The sequence below is a fragment of the Prionailurus bengalensis genome, chromosome A2 (assembly GCF_016509475.1).
Source record: "Prionailurus bengalensis isolate Pbe53 chromosome A2, Fcat_Pben_1.1_paternal_pri, whole genome shotgun sequence".
Taxonomy (NCBI): Eukaryota; Metazoa; Chordata; class Mammalia; order Carnivora; family Felidae; genus Prionailurus; species Prionailurus bengalensis.
Window position 1 is genome coordinate 76329362 of NC_057348.1, and position 25148 is coordinate 76354509.

Below are 25148 nucleotides of genomic sequence, written 5' to 3' on the forward strand. Positions count from 1 at the left end.
AGTGGGGTAAGCATCCAAATCTCGATTTTGGTTCAGGTCATGATTTCGTGGTTCATGAAATTGAGCCCCACTTCAGGCTCTGTGCTGACAGCATGAAGTCTGCTTGAGATTCTCTCTTTGCCCCTCCCCTACTCACATGTGTGCTTTCTCTCTCTCTCTCTCAAAAAAAAAAAAAAAAAAATTATGTCAAATAGAAAAAGGTTCTATGAAAAAGCCATCCCAGGAGCTAGATAGGTCTCAGTGACAGCCCAGAGCCCAGCGTCCAAGAGCACCAGTCATATGTCTAACCAGCCATGTTTCTCATGGCTGCATTCTAGAGAAATCCACATGTGGCACTTTGCCTGAGCCCCCTGCAAGGAGAGCCTTACTAGAAATCCTCTCCCTAATGGCTGGATTCAGAATTGTTACCAAGTTTTACTTTTTATTTATTTATTTATCTTAATTTTTTTTTTTCCATTTATTCAGTTTTGAGAGACAGAGAGAGACAGAGTGCGAGCAGGGGAGGGACAGAGAGTGAGAGCCAGAGAGGGTGGGGCGGTGGGGGGGACAGAATCTGAAGCAGGCTCCAGGCTCCGAGCTGTCAGCACAGAGTCTGGCGAGGGGCTCAAAGTCACAAACCATGGGATTATGACCTGAGCCGAAGTTGGCTGCTTAACTGACTGAGCCACCCAGGCACCCCAACCTGCAACCTGATCAAAGCTTCAGAACTAACTATCTAGCAGAATGTGGTCAGTACCATCCTGTACCTGTTTCCCATATTAAAACTGACAAACAAAAAATTTAACACCAATTCCCTACCTCATCACTTAGAGGAAGATAAATAAGGTCATCAGTGGTGATTCACAGAAAAGCTGAAAGCCAGTACACATAGGCCCTTGGGGATTGTGTGGCCTCTGAAACAGTTGTGAAGGAAATACATTGCTACAGCCATTATATTGATGATTAAGTTAAATCAGGCCTTTGAAAGATACACGTATCACAACATGGTATCCCATGGGTCTATATGAACCAAGTTGCAATGGAAGGTACATAATCATTAAAATTCAAGACGAGGGGCACCTGGGTAGCTCAGTCGGTTAAGTGTCCTACTTCAGCTCAGGTCATGATCTCACAGTTCATGGGTTCAAGCCCCACATCGGGCTCTGTACTGACAGTTCGGAGCCTGGAGCCTGCTTCAGATTCTGTGTCTCCCTCTCTCCTTGCACCTCCCCCGATCACACTCGGTCTCTTTCAAAAATAAACAAAAACATTTTAAATTTTAAAAAATCAAGATGAAAAATTTGTCAATGACTCTGATAAATTCTAGGTCTTAATTTTAATAAAATGGACTGTAAATACAAGATAGGATTATTGAAAGGGATAGAAATTAACAAATCTTTTAAAACAAGAACTTTCTATCTTCTTCCAGGTACCAGTTGAAACAAAATTCTAATCAACACATAACTCGGAAGGACCCTCATCTGACTGTCACATAAAGAACAACCTTATACCCAGAAAGTTATTGATAAGTTCATACATTGTATGAGGAATATTTTTACTCAGCAGAATTATGTTTCAGACTTTGGAACGAGATTGTTCTAGCATCATATATTTTTCACTATCTAGTATAAAATTTTGTAAATACTCTCAATTTTTTATCTTGTAGATTTCTCAAAGGAAGACAATTTTTTTGTTTATATGTATTTTTATAGCACTGACAGATTTCCCTCCAGGTCACTATACCTTCATGCATATGTTTTGCACTGTATTTACACCACTGCTTTGAATCTCGTAATTTATACAGTTCATATTGTATAAATTCATACTATATACAGTTCATACTGTATACAGTTCATGCTGTATACAGTTTATACAGAACTGTATACAGTTCATACTGATATATCTCCATTTTAAAAAATTCCATCGTACAGTGGATATGTCTTGTTTTGTTAAATTTGTTAGCTTTCTGGAATATGCTTGTTGTGGGTCCCCTTGGTTGAGGTCTGGCTGGAAACCTGCCACATGAGAATCGCCTAAAACTTCTGCAGTGATCCTTAACTTTGCCCAGAGTTTGTGATTATCACTATAGCTTTTTGACGCATTCAACAACCTCCTATCCAGACTTTGACACAATCCTTCTAATGTCATATCTGTAACTATACTAAGCTTTGGAGGCAAGTCCTTTTCTTCCACCTCGTAGTATGCAAATCGTGTAAGCTAATGAAGATATAAAATGAAAAGGCAAGAAGGTGAAAAACGAACAGAAAACATGATGGGTAAACAGTTCTTTCCAGTCTTAGAGAAAAGAAAAGATGGTAGGACCCAGTTTGACTTTTTCCTCCACTGCTGGTCATTATTTGTAACACACAGGGCAGAATAATCACTCCAGAGCTCAGTTTGGCTAGAGAAGAAGATTCTGCATACGCGCTTCTCTGTTTTGCTGGCATTGTTCTCGGTACAAATTTGTATTTATTTTATGTAACAGATAATTTTGTAACTTTGTAAAAAATAACTTTGTCAATGGGGAAATCCCAATTGTTCTAGATCTCGCCTCTGAAGGTTTATTGTCAAAGCTCCCTCCCACTCTTTATTACTGTCTTTACTGAAAGGGCTTGTCTATTAGACTTAAACCAATTACAGTAAGGTAAAACAAAATTTATTTACATAGCTAGTCTTAAAAACTGGAACGTAAGCACTCTTTGAAGGCACGTTTCTTAAATTTCTGAGTCATGCATACCTTATAGAGCTTCCTGCGCCCTGCAGACTTTAGGGAAACACACACACATTTTAGACATGATTTATATATGATGTGTTTGTATAGGATACTCCATGAATGTCAGATTAAGAGCTCTTTCTCTGTAGAGGTCAGGGAATAGGAATTGGAAACACAAGCCCATTTCATCCATCATTTGGGGGTGGGGCCAAAGCCCCACACGGGATCGTGGCTGATGTCTGCATCTTCCCAAGTAAAGGTACTCTTTACACCCTTCTCGCTAACCAAAGAGCCATGGAGCACTCCAAGCATGGTGCCCCCATTTCAGCCTATTCAACCTTAACATCTTAGAGGTTCCCTTATCCCCACCCTTAAATGTTTTTTCTCCCTAGGCTTCTAAGGTGGATATGCTCTGGGTATACGTGGCACTCGGCCTCTACTTGCCTGCCTAAAAGCAATTATTGGAAATTGGTACAAAAATCTGATCCCTGATTTAGGAAGAGGCCAAGAGATCATGTTGGAAGATAAAAATAAAAGCGACATAAATCAGAGCAAGACTGAAGGGGAGAAGATACCCAGTACTGCAACCAGGAGACAGAACAGCTTGGGAGGAGACAGATACATTACTGAAATTAAGAAAGCTTGAAGCTAATAACGTGCCAGTTTATCCTTAAAATTTTTACAATAATTATTTAAGAATGATACACATTCTTATCTAAATGCAGTAGCTTACCACTTAGAGATGCAAATGAGAGGTTTTAAATGCAAGCTTGGCTTTACACTGCATAAACGACAGACAACAGGAACCTTTAATTCATTTTCTGCCATCTTCACCTGGACGTCTACATTCAAAACTGATCTACTGACCTTCTCCCCCTAATCTGCTTTCCCAGCATCTTTTCCACCCCGGCTAACGCCAACTCCATCCTTCTAGCTGCTCAGGTTGAAAAATCTGTCAGGATATTCTACTGTCTCTACCCTTAAAATATATCTAGAATCAATTCCTTTAATTCTCCAAATAGACCGCATAAGGTAGGTACTAGGTTTAACCCCATTTTGGGGAAAAACAAAATAAATCAAGGTCCAAGGAGGGTAAGTTATTAGTCCGTCATGTAGTTGCAGGTGGGAGAGCCCAAATTCAGTCTAGACGGTCCAACTCCAGAGCCAGGCTCTTAATCATTAGGAAATATTACCTCACAAAACAAATGAACACCTGTCTAAACACCGATCTAGCCTAAGGCAGGACTAAACTCAGGAACAATATAGCTGTGTTCTACAGATTTGTTTCAAAGTCGGTAATTCAGTACTGCACGTTGAAAATGTACCCAGAAGAGCTTTTAGGAAACAGGAATGTCCAGAATCAAATAAACTTAATATTTCGCTCGCATTATGGCTGTACATGTATGTGTACTTTTGTAATCCATTTTCCAATGTAATTCCCTTTTTTTCTGGCCACTATCCTTTGGAAAAGAATTTAAGAAGTTTTTTGAGGAAAATTTAGGAATGACTACCAAGAACAATTCCTAGAAGCGTTAAAATGTAAGCTTCTATAGGTCAGTGACCATATCTATTTTGTTCATCAGTGGATACCCGTATCTCACATATAGTAAGTGCCTAATTGATATACATAAATTTATTACATTATGATATATATTTATTATCTTACATATTTATCCTTCCACAAGTACCACCATCATCTCTTGTGTAAATTATTAAAGCCCTCTGACTGGTCTATCTTTACCTTCTTCATCTGTTCCAAACACACAGCCAGAATAATCCTCCTAAAAAGAGCCAGATCATTCCACACCTTTGCTCAGCATCCCAGGATGGCTTCCCAGATCAGAGTAAGATCCAAGTTTACGATGGCCCAGAAAGCCTGTGATCTCATTCCCTCTGTTATTACCTCTGACCTCCTCTTCCTGCTCATCTCACTCATTCCATTCCCATTTCCTTGCTGGTCCCCAAATATGCCAGGTGCAGCCCCCATTTTAAGATTTTTACAGACTATGTCTGCTTAGGAAAGTCTGCCCCCGGTTACCTACATGGCTCTCACCCACTTCAAATCGTGGGTCAAATGTCATCTCTTCAGTGGATTCTACCCAGACCTCACTAATTAAAACTGCGAACCTCCTTCCACCCCATCATCCTTATTTTTCCTTCATGCCATAAAATTTTATCGTACTCCTAACATGTTAGGTAACTTAATGAAATTTGTTGATCGTCTATCTCTAAAGACTTGTGAACCCCAGGTGCTTAGAATGCTGGCACATACCTGAACGAAAGAGTGCATGAGTGAATGATTTGTATCCCACATGGTATGTGCTCATATGTTTATGAGGTATCGGTCATGAAGTACTCCCATTTCCCATGAATTAGGATGCTAAACCAGAGCATGGAGCCTACTTAGTTATCAGCTCTGTAACTGATTACTGATTAACATACACCAAAATTATAACTACTTATTTCTGGAAGGGAAATATTCATTGCAAGGGGATCTACAGCTTTATTCGTAGCATTAACGTATTACGCTTCCCCCAAGAGATTTATTACTTACGTAACTCAAGTGCCAATTTTAAAACAAAAGATCTTAAGTTTTCAAAGTTACACTTGGGAAGAAAAGTAAAAGGGAGCAGAATCTTTCACTCTGAAGGCAAAAGGAGAACAATTTTAAAGGAAGATTAATAGAAATGGGCTTAATGCAACATGAAGTTGGTGCTTACAACTACTTGGAATAGAAACGGAGTATTCGGAGTACCGGAATCGATTAACATTTCAAAATACCAAATTTTTTAAGACATGGTCCTGCCCAAGTGTGAGACCTAAACCCATGACCTAGCATTGTTCATTTCAGTTGTGGGATTCTGTACTGCCTAAAAAGTCTTAATTCTTAAAGATAGGGAGATGGGAAAATTAAGCTTTTAACACTAAAATCTTGCCCTCGGAATTGTCTTAGCACTTTTCCCCTCAATGGTAGAAAACTGAAGGGGCATGAATCAAAACAAAAAATGTTTGAAAATCCAAATGTTTTTATTAGTATCACTATCAAGTATTTTCACTGGCTTCTCTCTCTGTCCCCGTGAAGTGAAGTATATCCAATATTGCTTTATTAGACTGTGCATATATTGTAATAAGCAAATGCTACTTAGTGTCTAGGCCAAAATTTAACAGATTAGTTACAAACCAGTGAAGAAACACAAATCTACTTTGGTCAAAATAGAGTATGATTATGTAAAACTTCCTCAATTGACATCAATATTTGGTGGCTAATCTAGTAATTAGAAAAATATATTTTTTGTTCTTGGTACTTGTGATTTTTTTCCATGTACAGCTGACCCTTGAACAACAGGGGTTTGAATTGCACGGGTCCACTTACTTATACACGGAGTGTTTTTCTACACAGAACTGTATTTTCTCTTCATTAGAACTTTTAGTAACACCTTTTCTAGCTTCATGGTGAGAATACAGCGTAGGATACATATAAATATATATAAGATGTACTAATCAACTACGTTATCAGGCTATTATTAAAGTTTTCAGTGAGTCAAAAGTTATACATGGATTTTCATCTGTGCAGGGGGCCAGCACCCCGAATTCTCACGTTGTTCAGGGTCAACTGTACTTATAACATAGGACCTTTCCAAAATTTTCATGACATAGGAAGGACTATAGGACATTTCAGAAAAAGAGGTATGATACCCTTCCAGTATGTTAGAACAGAAGTCAGCAGCTCTGTATACCTCATAAAGTCACTTAATTGTGAGTTTAAAAATACGTTCAAATGTCTTTTCCATTTACGTCAGTGGTATCTAGTTAGTATTTACACAATGATTTTGAGCAAATGATTTTTACAGGGCAAAACAGATATAGTTTCTTATGGTTTTTGCAACTGATATTTCCCAAATACTAGGTTATATTGTGAACGGGCACGCCACTGAAGAAACACTAACATTCGACCTGCTGGTTTCAATCTCAACAAAAGTGAAGCTAATTTTACTGTAAAAGTTGTACCAACAGACACACAGAAAATTTTGCATTCTCCCAAATGTGTCATCAGTAGGTAAAAATCCACCTAGGCAAAATAGTATTTATGCTTCCATTTTATTGTTTTTAAGAATTAAACTGCCACCTCAGTAGTCTTAAGAGCAATATAATGAAACATACATACATTTAATTTAGACTTATGTCCATCATAGCTTCAAAGGCTTCCCTGAAATAAGGCTGGGATTCACATCTTTTTCCTTGAGGAAATAAACACTAACAGTAATTTTGTTATCCTTCTACCCACCAACCCTCATTCAAACAATAACTGGATGAATTCAAGTCTAACGCCATTTAAAAATTTTGTCTGCTACAACACATTCATCTGATCTGCCTCCCTGCATAACACGTATTTTTTAAACCTAACTGAAAATAAATCATTTTTTAAAAAGTCTACAAGAATTCTCTTAAACATGTGGAAGTTTATCATGATACTAATTATTTTGTCCAATACATAGGCTAAGTGGTTTCATACCACATTCGACTCTAGTGAATTTCAATAAAAACAGGAGCGCTCCTCATAAACAGTTGAGAAGCCCTAAAAGGAATTTGGCTATTTTCTTATCACAAGAAACAAAGAATGGTATTGGATTTTTAACAGTAATATTTTAACAGCTCCTAAACAGGGGCATGAAAAGGAATCAAGTTTGCACCAGTCCAAGTACCTACAGTAATGATAGAAGCACTCACCACCACCAGTTCATACTATTTCTTATTTCACTCCCATGCTCCTAATAACAAGAATTTCTCACTAGATATATTGCATTAACACTGGACTCTCAAATTGCTAGATGTGAAAAATCACTCAACTTAAAAAAAAGAAAAAGAAAAGCGTCTTAGTTATTTCCGGCCGGTCAAGGTTGAAATAATCATTTCGCCTATCTCTAACTTCAGCTCTAAGTTCAGAGACGACTCTGCATCTCATTATCCAAGACGAGAAACTGTTTTGCCTGTGTCTGACAGAATCCAATGGTAAATTAGCCATCAGCTCACCCTTTGTCAAAAAGAAATGTTCTAAATGTACGCACTACAAACTATTTAATAAATGACATCTGCATACTACGTTTTTCATTTTTATATTATGCACCATTTTAGGGGGGAGGAAATACTTCACAGGGGTTTACTCAAAGGATATAGGACCATACCCTAAGAATGTTGATTTATACACATGAGTTCCATATAAAATGTAAGTGGTCATCTTAGCTGGACTGTAGCAAGCCCCTATAATGCAAATGCTGACTCTAAAGGCACGTTATAAAGCTCTGAAAATCACAATTTAGTCGTTACTTTTCTCCAATACAAACAAAATCATCTGGTAGTCTTCACTGGTGACTCCATTTTAAAATGTTCCCAGTTTCATACTGCTTAACCCATAAAAGGAACAGGAAATTATAGTCTTAAAATTTCAAGTTAGAGAAAAAAAACCTTATCACACGGTAATGAAACCTGAGCAATGCAAGTCTGTGATTACAAGAATGTCCCTCATTAATACAATATTCCTCTACGGCGTTCAAATTGTACTTTAAAAACCCAATAAACAAGAACCCACCTAGAGCACAGGATCCAACTCCACCACGAAATGAGGAATTACATAAAGTCTATTCAGCCCTAAATACTTAGTTTGAGACAATGAGCAGAGTAGAACACTTTATCTAGAGAACACAATTTAAACAGTTCTATAAAATAATGTTACGTAAGATTAGTAAATGTGGTGCATCATGTGATTCCAACCATTCAGGAAAAAACGTTAATGAGTAACAGTATCCCCCAATAGCTTGGAGCCTGTAGAGTCAATTACTTTGGCCAGATCTTCCCAAAGAATTCCTAATGCCTTTTAATGTTATGAACATCAAAATATCTTAGTACTGGAATTCCAATGTATTTTGGTGCTCCTGAGGCTGCCTAAAAATGAAAAGGCATCCAAGTGAAGTGCATTATATACTTAATATACCTCAAACTTTCAGTGCCTAAAATGTGAAATAATTCTCTACCACTTAACAGTCTGCCTTACAGTAAATTCTAGTAGATTTTTACTTTTAGGATTTTATTGTAACTTTGGGAAATTAGTGGTAAAACATATGGTTTTTAAAAAACAGTATGTGGCTGCACTTAAATTCACATAAAAATAGCATTTTTACAACCATTTTGAAATTTAATCCTTTTACACAGGTTAACAAAATGTATCACAAGAAAAACTGAACACTGGATTGAACAAAAGCACTATTGTTGAAAGTGGAACAATGAAAAAGTCTTCCCAAATTCTTTACAAATGGTCACCTCTGGGTCAATTTACCACACTAGGGGAACAAAGTTGTTAAAATATAGCTGTGCTCAACTGAGCCACTTATCTGCACTACAGTATAGTACTTGAAATCGATCCTAAGGTCAAGATTTAAAACCATTTTTAAGAGACAAGACCCTACGTGTTTTACGGTCACCTCAGGAAGAGGTGCTTCTCCTTCCCAGAACAGTCAAAGCTTAATTAAAAGATTGACTATACATAAGTTTTTGTTGTTTTTTTTCCTCCTCATCATATCTTCAGTTCAAAGCACTATTAATCATTGGTAATACGGTCTGTATCTTGTCTGATCTGGATGATGTGGTCCAGGAAGTGGGGTTTGAGAAGGCGGACCCTGCATTCGTGGAGGAGGAGGTGGCCCTCTTGGTGCAGGCCATATACCAGGACTCATTCCTCCTGGTTGTGTAAATGGAGGGCTCAGAGTTCCTTGATCTTCAGTGAACTGGGGTAGAGAGTTAGGATTATAATGGTGAGGAGGGGGTGCAGTTACAGGTGGGCCGCCGTGCTGAGGCGGGGGAGGTCCTGGAGGAGGATGATTCATATAAGGTGGCATCTGGGCAATAATATGTCCGGGGGGAGGGGTTATTGGTGGTGGAGCAGAGGTCATTGGTGGAGGTGGAGCTTGGCTATAAACCAAGTGAGGAGTCCCTGTGGCCTGGGGAGGATGTGGCATTGGATGGCTTATTGGTGGTGGAGGAGGTGGGGGGGGTGCGTAATGTTGCTGTGGAGGCATAATATGATGAGGGTGCGAGACCACTGGTTGGCCCTGATATTCAGGATGGTGGTGAGCAGGTGCTGGGGCAGGAGGTGGTGGTTCTCTAGCACCTGAATTGGAGTCATCCTGAATAGGGACAGTTATTAAATTGCTGTGTTTTCTTGTTGAAATACGAAAGGTTTCCTGACTGACCGAACGAGGAGGAGGTGGAGCCATGGCCAATTCTGCTGGCGGAGCACGGATATCCTCGTGTGGCTGGTTATAGTGCTCGTGTGGCACGTGCTGCAACGGAGGTGGCGGCATCATGATGTGCTGCTTTGGCGGAATATGGCTCATGTGGTGCTTGTCTGGCGGCATTATAAAACGATCAGGGATTTCAGCTGGTGGTGGGGCGATAGGAGGATGGACGTTTTCAAGTGAAGCACGGGGAACAGGTTTTCCAGCTCTCATGTGGCGGTGGTTGATATGCGCCTGTAAGTCTCTCTGAGACAGGTAGGTTCTCTTGCACCCTTGAACAATGCTACACATGAAGAGAGAACCTCGCGTACACTGCTCGATCCGCTGAACGGGATCACTACAGCTGAACGAGAAGGGGAAAAAACGGATTTACTAAAAGCAGACCAGCAAAATACTGCACAAACTCTCACAGATATGCCTGTTCTTGAAATCTGTTGTGGGAACTGCAAAAGTTCACAATTACAAGTTGCAGGGACCGTAAGTGAACCTTTAATCACTGCCACTCTGTGGTCTGTTGGCTTCACATTAAGCATCCACCCTTCTACCGACCTTGGAACTCTCCATACAAGTAAAAATTAAAAGTTGTTTATCAAACAAGAGTATGTTTCAAGAAAAGACCTATTGTTCCTAAGACACAGAATTATCTGATTGTCTCAAACAAACTCTATGCTTTGCATCCATTTGCAAAAACAGCCAGAAAGGATGAACCAAAGGTCTGTCATAGTCATGGAATTCAAACTTGTACGGTATTTACGGAGCAACAAGGATTTGCTGAGCGAACGATACGAAGTAAAAGACGCTGCAAGGACTGCAAAAATGTGTAAGATCATCCTCATCGACAGGGTTCTTGACATTAAGCAACGTAAACTATTTAAATTCAAACCCTGACTATCAGGAGTCCCTTAGGGAAGAATTATCAGACAATTTTACTACAAAAAAGTATGACCCCCTCCCTTCTAAACTGTAAGCACTAAATTTAACTCAGCATTTTCTTAATGACTCAGGGTCAAAATTATAATTCTTTCTCACTATATTTAATCCACACTTGCCTTTAGAGTCTTTTGAAATAGTGGAAAGAGGACTGAACCAGGAATCAGAAGAACGGGGACCAAGTGCTGGCTCTGTAATCTTGGAGAAGTCATTTAATCTGTTTATTTCTTCATCTGCAATATGGGTTAAAATATGTACTCTAACAATGTTTTTTTGTTTTTGTCTTTTATCTACTTTGCCCTACTTAAAAGAATATCCTTGGGATAACTGAAAACAATGAAAGTGGCAGAACCGAATCACTAGTTAAGCATGGAATCACTACATATGCATGGATATAGGCTATTATCACGGAATATGTGTATCAGGTCATCTGAGACTATGTTAAATGGCTCTATATTCCTGAGTTTGAGCTGTGTCTCTATTTTCACCCTTGCTGTAAGGCTGGCACTCCTTGAGACTAGCAGGCTTCCCTTTAGTGGCCATTTGGCACAGTTCTCATTTGTTTGCTTCTAATATGCTATAAACTCAGAAAGGTCTCCCCGGTAACTGGAATGTAAGACACTTTCTTTTGGGTGGTGTTTAAAAGCAACAGTATATAATATTTATATCAACTTGGGTTGCCATTTCTTCACTTCCTGATCTGAGTCGGTTGAGCCAGATAGGCTTATGTTCTCAAATAGCTAAGTGCCGACCAGTGAGGTGCTTACTGGAGTTACTTTCAATATCTTGAAAACTAAATTCCCTTTTCCATATCACCATTAGAACACTTATTGAATCATCCTCTCTCTCTCTCTGTGACGCCAATCTTCCTACACCATAAAAAGAAATCATCCCTTGTAAGTGTCCATAATTGTGTTATCAACCCATACTACAAACCTTGGGATAGCTTCTGACACAGGTCATAAGGAATCTCAGAAGTCTACAACTGTTCCAAGGAAGTTGGTCTCAAAGCTTTCTCAAGTCTTCTATCAGGGGTTCTAAACTGGTATAAAAAGTTACCCTGGATCTTTCAAGACCATACCGAACTGGATCAGTATCAACCAATACCTCTAGATCTTTATAACTTGTCTGAGCCAATACCATGATGGTGTCCTAAGACATACTCAAGACATAAATAATAAGATTTGCAGGTAGTACATAAGAGCTTACACTTACCTAGTACTTATTATATGCTAGGTACTATAAATATAGATGTATGGACCTACTAGTTTAGCTCTAACAACACAGAGACGTAGATGCTATTTATTAACTCCATTTTACAGATGAAGAAACAATCTGTCGCACAGCTAATAAGCGGCAGACTAGGGATCTGAAGCCAGGAATTGTAATTCCAATCGCTGCTTGATACTACCTCTCTAGTGTCCCATCAGAGAAACAAAACAAAACAACTGTTTTGGTTTATCACACTAATTTTGTGATGACACATGTATTTGTTTGGGCTAATGTGAACACTCAGATAATAGCTACCTAGCCCTATCCTAAGGAGAAGGCTAAGGCCAACTCTAGGCTCACAAAGAAAGGTTAGCCATGTCTACATATTTGATATCCTGCTGCTGACTTACATCATACTCTGATCTTTACCAATTCATTACATCACAAACTTTTATTATTTAAAAATCTACTAATGGGGCGCCTCGGTGGCTCAGTCGGTTGAGTGTCCGACTTCAGCTCAGGTCATGATCTCGCAGTTTGTGGGTTCGAGCCCCGCTTCAGGCTCTGTGCTGACAGCTCGGAACCTCGAGCCTGCTTCGGATTCTGTGTCTCCTTCTCTCTCTGCCCCTCTCCCGCTCGTACTCGTGCTCTGTCTCTCAAAAATAAATAAAAATGTTAAAAAAAATAAAAATGAAAATAAATCTACTAATAACCTTACCCTGGACACATCTTATCTCCTTTTTTTTCATGTAAAATTGCACAGTCATAGCAAAACACATGCTTGCACGGAATCTGTGAACAGAGACATATTACAGTTAAGCATACTAGAACAACTTAAGCTATTTCCATAAAAAATAACTGTAAGCACAGTAACCTGGACATAAAAGGCACCTGAGAATTGCTCACTATGATAAACATTTATTAAGTACTAATTACAGAAAAGCAACAATTAACCTTTTTTCAGTAACAGAGCCCTTTGAGATATAATGAAATATTTGGCCTTTCCCCCAATAAATATATATGTATGCATCTGCTTACATTTCTCGAAGTATAAATGCTATGAATTTCATCTGTGGTTCCTATAGAGGTAAAGCTCCTGAAGAAGCCCACACTATCCAAAGCAATCTACAGATTCATTGCAGTTTTTCACAGAAGTAGAACACAAAATCCTAACGTTTATATGGAACTACAAAAGACCCCAAATAGTCAAAGCAATCTTAAGAAAGAACAAAGCTAGAGGTACCACAATCCCAGCTTTCAAACTATACTATAAAGCTATAGTGATCAAAACAGTATGGTACTGACACAAAAACAGACACAGATTAATGAAACCGAATTGAGAGCCCAGAAATAAACCCATGCGTATACAGTCAATTAATCTACGACAAAGGAGGTAAGAATAAACAATACGGAAAAGGCAGTCTCTTCAGTAAATGGTGTTGAGAAAACTGAAGAGCTACATGCAAAAGAATGAAACTGGACCACTTTCTCACACCATACACAAAATAAACTCAAAATGGATTAAGGACCTACATGTATGACTTGAAACCATAAAATTCCTAAAAGAAAACATACGCAGCAATCTCTTAGTAAACTTAATGACATTTTTCCAGATGTCTCCTCAGGCAAGGAAAACAAAAGCAATGGAAACCATTAACAAAATGAAAAGACAACCTACTGAATGGGAGAAGATATTTGCAAATGATATATTCAATTAGGGCTTAATACCTAAGATATATAAAGAACTCATACAATTCAACACCAAACCCCCCATGCCCAAATAATCAGATTAAAAAATGGGCAGAGGACCTGAATAAACATTTTTCCAAAGAAGACATACAGATGGCCAACAGGTACATGAAAAGACGCTCAGTATCACTAATCAGAGAAAAGCAAATCAAAACCACAATGAAGTATCACCTCACATCCGTCTGAATGGTTAGTATCAAAAAGACAAGAGAAACATGTTGGCCAAGATGTGGGGGGAAAAAAGAACCCTCACGCACTGTTGGTTGGAATGTAAACTGCTGCAGCCACTATGGAAAACAGTATGGAAGTTCCTCAAAAAAACTAAAAATTGAAGTACCATACAATTCAGTAATTCCACTTCTGGGAATTTACCTGAGGAAAACAAAAACACTAATTCAAAAAAAGTATATGCACCATTATTGCAGCATATTATAATAGCCAAGAAAAAAAAGATGCGGTACATATACACGATGGAATATTACTTAGCCATAAAAAAGAATGAAATCTTGCCATTTATGACATGGATGAACATAGAGGGTGTTATGCTAAGTAAAGTCAGTCAGGCAGAGAAAGACAAATACCATATGATTTCACTTATATGTGGAACCCAAGAAACAAAACAAACACAACAACAACAACAAAAAGAGAAACAGTCATAAATACAGAGAACATACTAGGGCGGGAGGCAAAAGTGAAGGTGATTAAGAGGTACAAACTTCCAGTTATAAAACAGGGAAGTCACAGGAATGAAAAGTACAGCATAGAAAATACAGTCGATTACATCGTAGTAACTTGGTGTGCCGAAAGACGGCAACCACACTTATCACGGTGAGCGCAGTGTAATGTACATAATTGTTGTATCACTATGTTGTACACCCAAAACTAATTTAATATTATAGGTCAATCATACTTCAAAAAAATTTATAAAGTAAAAAGTAAAAAAAAAATTAAAAGAAAACTCCCAAAGAAGAATACCATAACCATGTTCTATCTTATCCTGTTCCTCCTGAAACTGTGTCAAAGCAGTGAAATAACAAACACCTCCTACATTTAATGTAAGTAGCATTCTTCCCTGGCAGTTAATGAACTTATAAAAATCTAAAAATAAATCAGAAGAACACAGTAAAATCATGTTAGACCATTTTAAAACTCACAGCCCATTACTCTTATTTAGCTACGCTACACAGCAAAGCAAGAGGCCCCGATCCATGCCCTCTACCAGGCAGACGTTACTGAATTCAATTTTTTTCAAATACAAATACAAAACTATCTTTTAAAGGAGGATATGTCAACATTACTATAAAATTACAACTAGAGTTATAATTGTTTTTAATGATTAGAATTCAATTCTATTTGAATTATTAGTATTATTAGTTTTACATTAAAAATTATAGCCTTCAGAAACAAGTAACTGACTTTGTTGTTTAACAAGAAAACAATTTTTCCTTAATAAACCAGAATAAATATCCACTAACATGTATCAAACAGTCCAAAAAAATTCATTTTCAGAAGTTAGTTAATTTTCAAGCAGTTCAAGAATTTGTCAAGATAATTATATTAAATGCATGGTATCCCCAAATTTCCCTTGGCTATTCCATACTTAATTAAAATGTCACAAACTTAGTCATTAAACAGTGATAAACCCACCTACTTAAATATCAGAATCTCGTCTCTACACAAAAGTTTACATTTACTAAAACATTTAATTTAGTTATACTTACCATTCGCCCATAGATTTTAATAGGCAATCCACACTTGTCACAGAAATGAACTGGCGTATCATCCTTTTCACCTAAGATGTTTATCTGTTGAATGATATAATTAAAATTTTCTTTTTAAGCATCTCTAAAAATTGTACTTATAATTTTTGCAATGAATTGGTTAGTATTTTATAAAAGTTGTTAATACAATTAGAAATAAAGGTTTCTTGGCATATTCCCACATATTCCACATGATTAGCTGTGCCCCCATTAGTTTCTTTTTTCTAATGTTTACGGTTATTGATTTTACTTGACTGTACTGAAAATTATTTCAAATTATTTTTGAAAACAGTGGAAATAGGGCATTAATAAACAGATGATTTGAGTGTGCTTAAAAAAAGCATAATAGCTGTAATAAAAGTTCATACCATTCTTTAAGTATTCTGATTATTCTAATAAAATATTTAAAGTATTTTGCTGTTCTGGGGCGCCTGGGTGGCTCGGTCAGTTGAGCACCTGACTTTGGCTCAGGTCGTGATCTCGCGGTCTGTGAGTCGAGCCCCATGTCGGGCTTTGTACTGACAGCTCGGAGCCTGGAGCCTCCTTCAGATTCTGTGTCTCTTTCTCTCTCTGCCCCCATCCCTCCACTCTCTGTCTCTGTCTCTCTCTCAAAAATAAACATTAAAGAAAATATTTTTTTATATAATAAAGTATTTTGCTGTTCTAATAATTTTTTTTATTTTTAGTTTTACCTGGAAGTCCCAAAAAAGGTGTCCAGGAAATCTTCGCTGATTTCCAAACAGTTCGCCCCCTTTACAGTCATACCGTTCTTCTTCATTATAATCAAATCCTTCTGAGAAAAGAAAGTGTTCTGAGAAAAGAAACTTTTCAAATCCTAAATTTCATTTTGGAAGTACATGTACATGGCACCACAGACCTGTTCACCCAAAAGCCCATCTGATGCCTTTCAAAGCTCTTCTAAGGACAAGATAATCAAGACTAGTTTAAGTCATTATAACATCAGCTAGAAATGATCTTGGCAACCATCTACTCCAACCCTCTTATTTTATAGTTGGGAATACTGCAGTATGGAGACCTATTGTAACTCAATACATAGATTGTGGGAGAGCCAGGAACAGACTTCAGAACACTTCACTCCCATTCAAGTGCTCTTATTAATTCACCAAACTCTCTCTAGTATAAACCTTTACTAATTACCATCGTCACACTTGCGGCACAAACTTTTAAGATACTGATCACCTACTGTAATCTACCTACAAAAGTGGTATCACGCTGCAAGAGGCTGATTTTATTGCCAAAAGCATATGATGAAAATATAAAGAATTCTGCAGGTTTTTCTTCTTACAACTAAGCAAATTAGGTATCCTCTCCTTCAGTCTTAAAACTGAAACTGATTTTAGAAATAAGAACATATTCATACTTCATCTTTTCAATTAAAACCTCTCTCTGGTTGATCACCCAAACAGCAGAAGCCATATCATATCTAGTCACAAGTATCCTCCTCTCCACTATATGTATCAATAAAATTATGAAGATCATATGGGCTCAATTTCTCTAACCTTGATGGTAAGCATCTCATCTCATACAAAAGAAGAGAAAACCAATGGACAGTCCAATGGTAATTCTTGGTAGAATCCAATTACCTAAAGTAAAGGTGAGAAGGCAAATCTATCCCTCCAAAATGCCAGGCTTCTCATGACTCTTTAGGCCCTAGAACTGGTAAACAGCATAGACCAAGCGCACAAGTTTTAACTTTACCCACGTGGCTAAATTACAGTACCTGTGTATGGATGTACATATGGACACACACACAAATACAGGGAAGCAAGACTTTCCCAGTGCACTAATCGTCTCCAATACAAAGTATACAGTTCAAGGAGTATTCTTAAAAGTTACAAATGAGTGACCCTCGCCTCTTGTATGGCCCATTTATACCTTATAAAAAGCTTCTGTCATCTAAAATTCAAAATAAGGAAGATCAGTTCTTCTTATCTAAAATGCTGAGTTATTGTGTTGAACAACAGCCAACAAAATGAGGAGCTCAGTAATCATTTTTCAAAGTTGTTCAACCTGCACTCCCACCATTAAAGTATACATGTATAATTGTATAATACCATATTAGTACCCACATCTCCCTATTTTGATCTGCCTAGAAAAAACACCAATCACTTATTATTTTTTACCCGAATTAGTTGAATCAAAAGTAATCAAAAGTTATCTCCAGCCTCAGTTTGTTCTCTTAAAAGAGAAATTGGTAATAGTAGTTCCCTCTAGAAAGGGGTGTAAGCTTGGGGGATGAGAAGGGAGGGAATGAGGGGATATCTGAGAGGAAAAAGAAAGAAGGGGGATTTTAGCTTTTTTGCCTTGTTTGGATTATGATAACAAGAATGTACTTGCACATTACTGTGTACTTTTTAAAAATTATTAAAAGAAACAAAAAGATCAAAGAAAGGGCACCCTACGTTATGAAGAGTGCAGCAATCGCCCTAAGTTACTACCACCACGATTTAGAACATGTGACTTCAAATGAACTTGGAGAGATACCCTACAATAAAAGGAACCATAAAATGAGGTATAATAAAAACATTTTGATTCCAAAAAGAAAAATAGATAGATTGCTGGAATAGAAGGGAAAATCTAGAAATTGACATAAATACTTTTAGGCCTTTAATGTAGGATAATAGTAGGATTCTTATTCAGCACAGAAAAGACAGATTATTCAATGGTTAAGACAAATAGCTAGCTGTTTTAGAGAAAAAATAAATAGAGCCAGACTCCACTTTTTTTTTTTTTAAATAACCAAATACACGTCCATAAATGTCCCACAGCAGGGATCAGCTAACTTTTTCTGTAGAAAGCTAGATTAGTAAATATTTTAGGCTGTGTAGGCCATATGGTCTCTTGCAATTACTCAACTATGCCATTATAGTGTGAAAGCAGTCATAAACAGTACTTAAATGAATGGGCATGGCTGTGTTCCAAAAAATCTTTACAAAAACAGGGCTGGATTTGGTCCACAGGCCATAGTTTGCTGACCCTATACTAACGGGTAAAATGGGAAAATTATTTTCTGTTCATGAAATAGAAAAAAGGCCCTTCTAAGAATTTTATAAAACCCAGAAGTCATAACAGAAGACTGGATTGGATATCTGATGACACAAAATCTTCAAACTTCACCACAATAAAAATTGGATATATAAAGTGCAAAAGACAAATGGTGAATATACACAATATGTGACAAAGAGCCAATTTAATAATTTGTAAAGAACTCAGAAAAATCAAGAGAAAGACTACAATACAGAAAAAAATGGTTAAAAGATATGAACAGGTAGACCCTAGGCAAAAGAAATAACCGATACTATGTAAAGATATCCACATAACTCCATTCATAATTAAAGAAATGTGTATCAAAACGAAAATTTTTAAAGGTTAATAGTCCCAATATCAGTGTGTGGGAATATAAATGGATGTTTTTTTTCAGAGCCATTTGACAATATCTGTTAAATTCTAAGATGTACAGATGGATACCATCAAGCTGTAAAATACCCAAATTCATGCAAAGTTTAAATTCGACACCAAGCGTACATGCTAAGCTATATGTACAAGGATATTTCCTGCAGCATTGTTTTTAACAGCAAAAAAAAATCAGAAAAATTCTCGATACATTACAGTATATCTATAAATGAAATACCTAAGCCTATTTTCTTAAATGACTACAACTGTACACCCTGATAAGGCAAAATTTTAATTGCATCTTACATGAAAAAAGGGCAGTTATATATTAAAAAGTTACTATAAAAAAGTTGTAAAAGAAATTACTTTGGTACAGTATTGTCAAGGTAGGGAGACAAATTTCACTTTTAATATTTTGCTCTCTGAAATGTTATTTAGGTTTTTGGTTTGTTTTTTTTTTTAATGATAGGCAGTGTTACTTTCAATAACGAAAGAAAAACCAAAAATATTATACAGCAAGAGAAAACTGCATGAAAAATGAAACAGTAAGATAAAAAGATCTTAAATAAATAAGACCACATGGAATATTTGGTGGAATCAGATACAATAGACTTTTGGATCTGTCAGTTTAAACAAATTACCTTCATCACCAGGTGGAGCCTTTGCAGGCATCCTGTTTATAGTCCTTGGAGTTCGAGGTGCAGTTTTGGCTTTGTTCCCTTGTTTGGAGATAAGCTTTATAGGAATTCGTCTTCGAACATCAAGACCACCCAATGATCCAGAACTATTAGTGCCTTGTAACTCATTGTCTACGTCAGAAAAAAAAAAAAAAAAAAAGTTGTAATTTCTTTCAGTTTTCCTTTTTGAAGATTATTCTGCTACAGGTATTAAAGTAACATATCCAACATTATCAAGAGCTGAATATCTGGGCTCTGATTTTAAATATTATATTATATATGTTTAAGCATTAATTTTCTCTATACTAGATAAACCCTTAAAGCAATGTTTATTGAGATGGAACCCTTTAAAGAGTTGGCAAAAACTACAGAACCTCTCTCTAAAAGTAGACAATAAAAATTTCCATGATTCCAAAAGAGTTTACAAAAACATAAAACCTTTATAAGCCCAAGAACTTCTGTCTTGAACTATAAGAGATTTAAAAAATAAATAAATAAATAAAAGGAAGGAGGAGGAAAAGAAAGAAAACCATCCACATCTCCAACAAGCACACAAAACACTTGTTAAGTTAGAAAAGTGAATCTACATCAGGACAATCAATAAAACAAACAAAAGACTAACAGTGACAATAGCAAAATTAAAAAAGTAATGCATTGAAAATGAAATTAGTTTTAAGGAAAGTGATTATTCCCTAAGCGTAAAATAGCTTTTCTAAAAAGTATTCAGGAATAGTAAAGATATTTACTAGTAAAGATTATTACACTATTTAAAGATTATTTAAAGACTATTTAAAGATTATTACACTATTTAGTAGCACACAATGATGTATTTGGGCTACAACCTTTATAGATATATACATGTGAGTGTGTTATTCTAAGCTGCATCGTAATGGAAAAATAGAGTTTAGAAGGATGCGAGGTTTCTGTAATTCAGCTAGATCTAAACAAGGGACACTTTCTAAGGCCCTCCTTGTTATTAGCTATTAACTCATTTCCCATGAGTAACAGGAGGATTATTTCATAGAACTGACTCCATTTGAAGGTTAATAGTCTCCTTTTTTTTTCAAGTCTATGACAAAATATTATAATACAGAAAATATTCACTTTTACCCACCAAAGACACAAAGGGAAATGTCCCAAAATAGGAAATGCAAATAAAATAATTTTTAAAAATAGAAACATTTTAAATATGACATACTGAATGAACTGTCCCTGCAGGAGATAGTGCAACCAAGATTGATAGGCCCACTGTCCACATTACATTCAGTAAAGCCAAATCTGAAAGCAGTAACCTAGTACTAATGACCTCCTCTCCAATGCTACTAGGTTTACAGACACATGTTAAATTCACATCAGTTTGCACTCTTCCTGAACAATTATTTTTTTAATTCAAAATAATTTTAATTCAAAATAATAATTTAATTCTTAATGATTAATTTAAATATCTTTCAGTCTACTTTCTACTATTACTTTTACAATAGCTAATCCTCAAAGAAAAAATTCATGTAAAGGAAGTATATGGGTAGCTAAAATCTTGAGTTAGGATAAACCCAACTGGATCAACTTTCAGCACTTCACCAAATGTATTAAACCAAGCTGAGTAATGTATTTCATCTGCTTTCTTCTAGTTACTTAGGTAAAAGTACCTACAAGCAATGTAATAGCCAAAGGATGGATATGACAGAACCTTTTTTCTTGCTCAAAATGTATTCCTGATTTTTCAATAAATGAACAAAGCAAGCTGATGTAGACAGATAGTTGACAGTTCAATGCTTTCCTTCTGATATTAGGACTCAATGGTTTTACAACTAGGCGAATGACCAAAATACCAACACTTCATCACTGCACATCCTTTCCCTCCACCTTGAGCAGTTGAGATCACAACAGTTGCTTGCTTAGCCTACCACGACTTTCAGGAGTCCTCTGCCCTTTAACACCTTGCCACCTACCTCTCAGACTGCAAGTCCATAAACAAAGTACAGCATTCAATAGTGATATCATTCTGGGTTTGTCTTTTTTTTATTATTATTATTAAAAAAATCAGAAAATACAGCACAATTTCTTTTTGAATATGTCAACTAAAAACATAAAGCCCATAACCATAAAAGTCCATGGATATTGTTACACGAAAAAAGAGAACTGAAGACATAACTAGTCATTTATTTTTATTTTTTAAAGACTTTTTTTTAAGTAATCTACATCCAACATGGGGCTCGAACTTACAACCCCAAGACTGAGTCACATGCTCTACCAACTGGGCCAGCCAGGAGCCCCTATAACTGGCCATTTAAGGTGAATCCACTTTAAAAAGGAGTTAACACTTTTATATTATAGTTTTTTAAAGATTTATTTAGAATTTTATCCTGAATTAAAGAACCAAGAAATATTTTATAAAATTTAGATTGCAGTTACAACTAAGTGCTAATTCTTAAAATGACCAAAGAATGAATCGAGTGCTAACTGGGAGTTTCCTGGAGTAGTTTTTCTCGCAAAATTCTATTAGAACCCTAGAGGATAGCCTTCATTTTATGTCTGACTTTTCAGCATGATCATAAAATCAGTCACTTTTGCATAATATTCAAGGGTTTTATCAATTTCCCCAAGAGCCTCTCTTAATCCTTTGACATTAAAATCTTTCTCTTAAAATACCTACCCTGTCATAACATCCTCAATCAACTGGTTGACTGGAATTTCCTCATTAGCCAAGGATTTTATTTGTGATTCAAATAGTTATCAAATTCATGTTTATGAATTCCAAAAAAACCCTGAATCTTTTGCAAGGTTTGTAATCACAATCAATATACAGTATTTGACACTGTTTCCTGATATGAAGCAAAGATAATGACTTATAAAGAAATTAAAAGAAGAGAGAAAGGGCTGTCAGTTGGTACAGCATGTGACTCTTGATCTACATTGTAAGCTTGAGCTCCATGTTGGGTGTAGAGATTACTCAGAGACAAAATCTTAAAAAAAAAAAAAAAAAAAGAATAGAAAATATCTAGCAGGGATATCTGAGTAGGAACTAATTTTTTAAATGGTCAGCTCATTTGTGAATATTTTCATGTCAGGATGACTCTTACTTTCTCAGGCAATATTTTAACTTAGAGAACTAGGATAATAAATACTCAAGACACACACCCAGCGATACTACAACTTCTTAACATAACATCCTGTAAACTGTGGAATAGGCTTAACTACCAATTCTAGTAATAGGCTCTAATGAGAAGTATTTTGCTAAAGTTGCACATTTGTTACTCTAACACCAAGGTCCCAGAGTTTCGATTCTACAAAATTTCCAAATATTAGAGATTCTTACAGCCTGATTCTAGGCCCTCTGTATTCTCATTCCTTGAGTGATCTCATCCATCCTTAAAATATTAACTCTCTGGTACTAAATCTCAAGTATGTATTTTTCAGTCCACATCTTTCCTCTGATTTCCACCTGACAACTTCCCTTGTATGTCCCAATACACAGCTCATACTTGGTAGCCCAAAATTTTGTTCCCAAATTCCCAGGTCTCACCTCTACCCCCTTTTTAAAAAGTGTGTTTTCCCCAAATCAGTAATGGGCACTACCTAGGTGATCAAACCAGAAACCTAGGCATCTCTCCTTTCTCTCACAAAGCTCATATTTGAGTTCTACCACCAAAATACTGAATTTGTCCACTCCCCTTCTACTAAACCAAGCCAACTTAACTAAGTCGAGTCTCTCTTCTGGTCTACTGCGATCACCTCCTAAATCGTCTATTTTCTATTATTTTTGTCTCCCTCTTTTACACCATCTCCATGAACAAGCTATTGTATTTTTAAAAGAAATTATGTTCCTCCTCCACTTCTGTTCAATGGCTTCGCACAGCACTTAGAATCAAATCTTTATCATGGACTTCAAAGTCTTGTAGGACCTGACTCCTGCCTTCCTTTTCAATCTCAGGGTTCCTTCCCTCTTGCTAACTAAGCTGCAGCTAACTGATCTTCTTTAAGTTTTCCTTCCTCAGAGTCTTTGTATTTGCTAGAAATGCTTTCCTCCTGATCAGTTCCATGACTGGATTCTTCTCATGCATCAGATCTCAACTTACAAATTCTACTTTTACAGAAAGACCTTCCCTGACCACTCTCTCTGAAGCCTCCTCCTATTAGTCTTTACCACAGAACCCGTTTATTTTCTTCAAAGCACTCATCATGATCTGTAATTTTAGGTTTTAAAAACCAAACAAACAAAAACAAAAGCCCTGTTTATGGTGTCTTCCCTAACAGAATGTAATCTCCATGAGGTCAGGGATTCAGACCGTCTTGCTTACCATTGCACCATTCCATCTCCAGACCTACAGGGATCTGGCATATATTACATTGACTAACACTCACTAAAATCATATAGATATAATTTTACATCTATATGTAGAAAACTAAGTAGGTATTTGATGACTGAGAACACCCTAACCAATGCTTAATACAAGAAATATCCTTTTTTTCCTACTTATGATATGGCTGGCATAACTATACGGAACACTAACTAACTCCAAGTGCACTCTCATTCAATATCCAAAAACCACAAAGAAGAAAAAGCCAAACAAGACGTAACGAAGAGCGGAGTCATTCTTACTTGGACATAGAGACGAGAATATCTTGATTTTAAGCTCTCCTTTGTAAACGCCCCCAAATGATGGGTAAGGACCACAGCCGTAGCGCGGGGCATGCTTTGGGCTCAGGCAGAAAAGCCGCTCCGAGTATGATTCCGAAAACCATATCCGACTCCCTTCTCCCACCTCTAATCCGTGAAGGACCGGAGAGACAATAACGACCGGCAGTGACCACCGCAGCACCCGCCCAAAACTGACTGAGACAGCAGGAAGTCTCTAACCCACTCCCGCGCATCGACACCCAGCGTAACAAGGCTTCCCCGACTCCAAAACTGGAATCTACCCGCCAGTCCCCCAAACTGAGAGCAGAGCACCCGGGACGAGGAAAAAAGGAGCGGAGCTCTCTCCTCCCCACGAGGCCCCCGCCTCCCACCGTCTGGGCTGAGAGCTCAGCAGAACCAGAGAAGTGGCTGTTGCCGGCACCGAGGCGGTAGGTACCGCACCGGAGGGTAGGCCGGGACGCAGCAGGCCCTTGCCGGGCACAGGGAGGGGTCTGTGAGATTTCCTTCTCACCGCCAGACCCCAGTGCCGTAGGGCGAGCGTATCCCCTCTCTGCCCGCTGGGCAGCAAGTCCCAGGCCGGCCAAGGGGGCATGGAACCGGGACCCCCACTGCCTCCGCCTCCTTACCAGTGTGATCCATGATTCGGCTCGCAGGGCACAGTGGGAGCGGAAGTCAACCGCGCCGGAGTCGCAGAGAGCGCGTGCGCGCTACCTTCCGGAGCCCGGGAGGCGGAAGTGCGACCAAGTTGCCTCGGCTTTGGCCTCCGAAAGCTTCCTTCTCTCTTGT

At 37.4% G+C, this 25148-nt stretch overlaps 2 protein-coding genes across 3 annotated transcripts in view; one reads left to right on the top strand and one right to left on the bottom strand.

Annotated features, from left to right (window-relative positions):
• Positions 1-1753, top strand: part of SLC26A3 (solute carrier family 26 member 3) — a 28254-nt gene extending 26501 nt beyond the window's left edge. The window contains exon 20 of the mRNA XM_043588596.1: positions 1409-1753. Coding sequence (XP_043444531.1) covers positions 1409-1432 — 24 coding nt within the window. The 3' untranslated portion in view covers positions 1433-1753. The remainder of the gene's footprint in view (positions 1-1408) is intronic.
• Positions 1754-6771: 5018 nt separating this feature from the next.
• CBLL1 (Cbl proto-oncogene like 1) lies at positions 6772-25096 on the bottom strand. 2 transcript variants are annotated; one of them, XM_043588594.1, is made up of 6 exons: positions 24989-25096; positions 19688-19855; positions 16325-16422; positions 15594-15677; positions 12842-12915; positions 6772-10324 (listed from the first exon to the last, which is right to left on the bottom strand). In XM_043588594.1, exons 1-6 carry the CDS (start codon positions 24999-25001, stop codon positions 9289-9291), a joined length of 1473 nt encoding a protein of 490 aa, XP_043444529.1. In that variant the 5' UTR covers positions 25002-25096; the 3' UTR covers positions 6772-9288. The 2 variants fall into 2 exon arrangements, with proteins under 2 accessions (XP_043444529.1, XP_043444528.1); XM_043588593.1 differs by having other exon boundaries at positions 16325-16425.
• Positions 25097-25148: the final 52 nt, after the last annotated feature.

Coding starts and splice junctions, on each gene's coding strand:
- CBLL1 (XM_043588593.1), bottom strand. Junction 16,426..19,687: donor GGCTCCACCTGGTGATGAAG/GTAATTTGTTTA, acceptor TTCTTTTCTCAG/AAGGATTTGATTATAATGAA. Junction 10,325..12,841: donor GGAGATAAGATGTGTCCAGG/GTAAGGTTATTA, acceptor CTTCTCGTTCAG/CTGTAGTGATCCCGTTCAGC.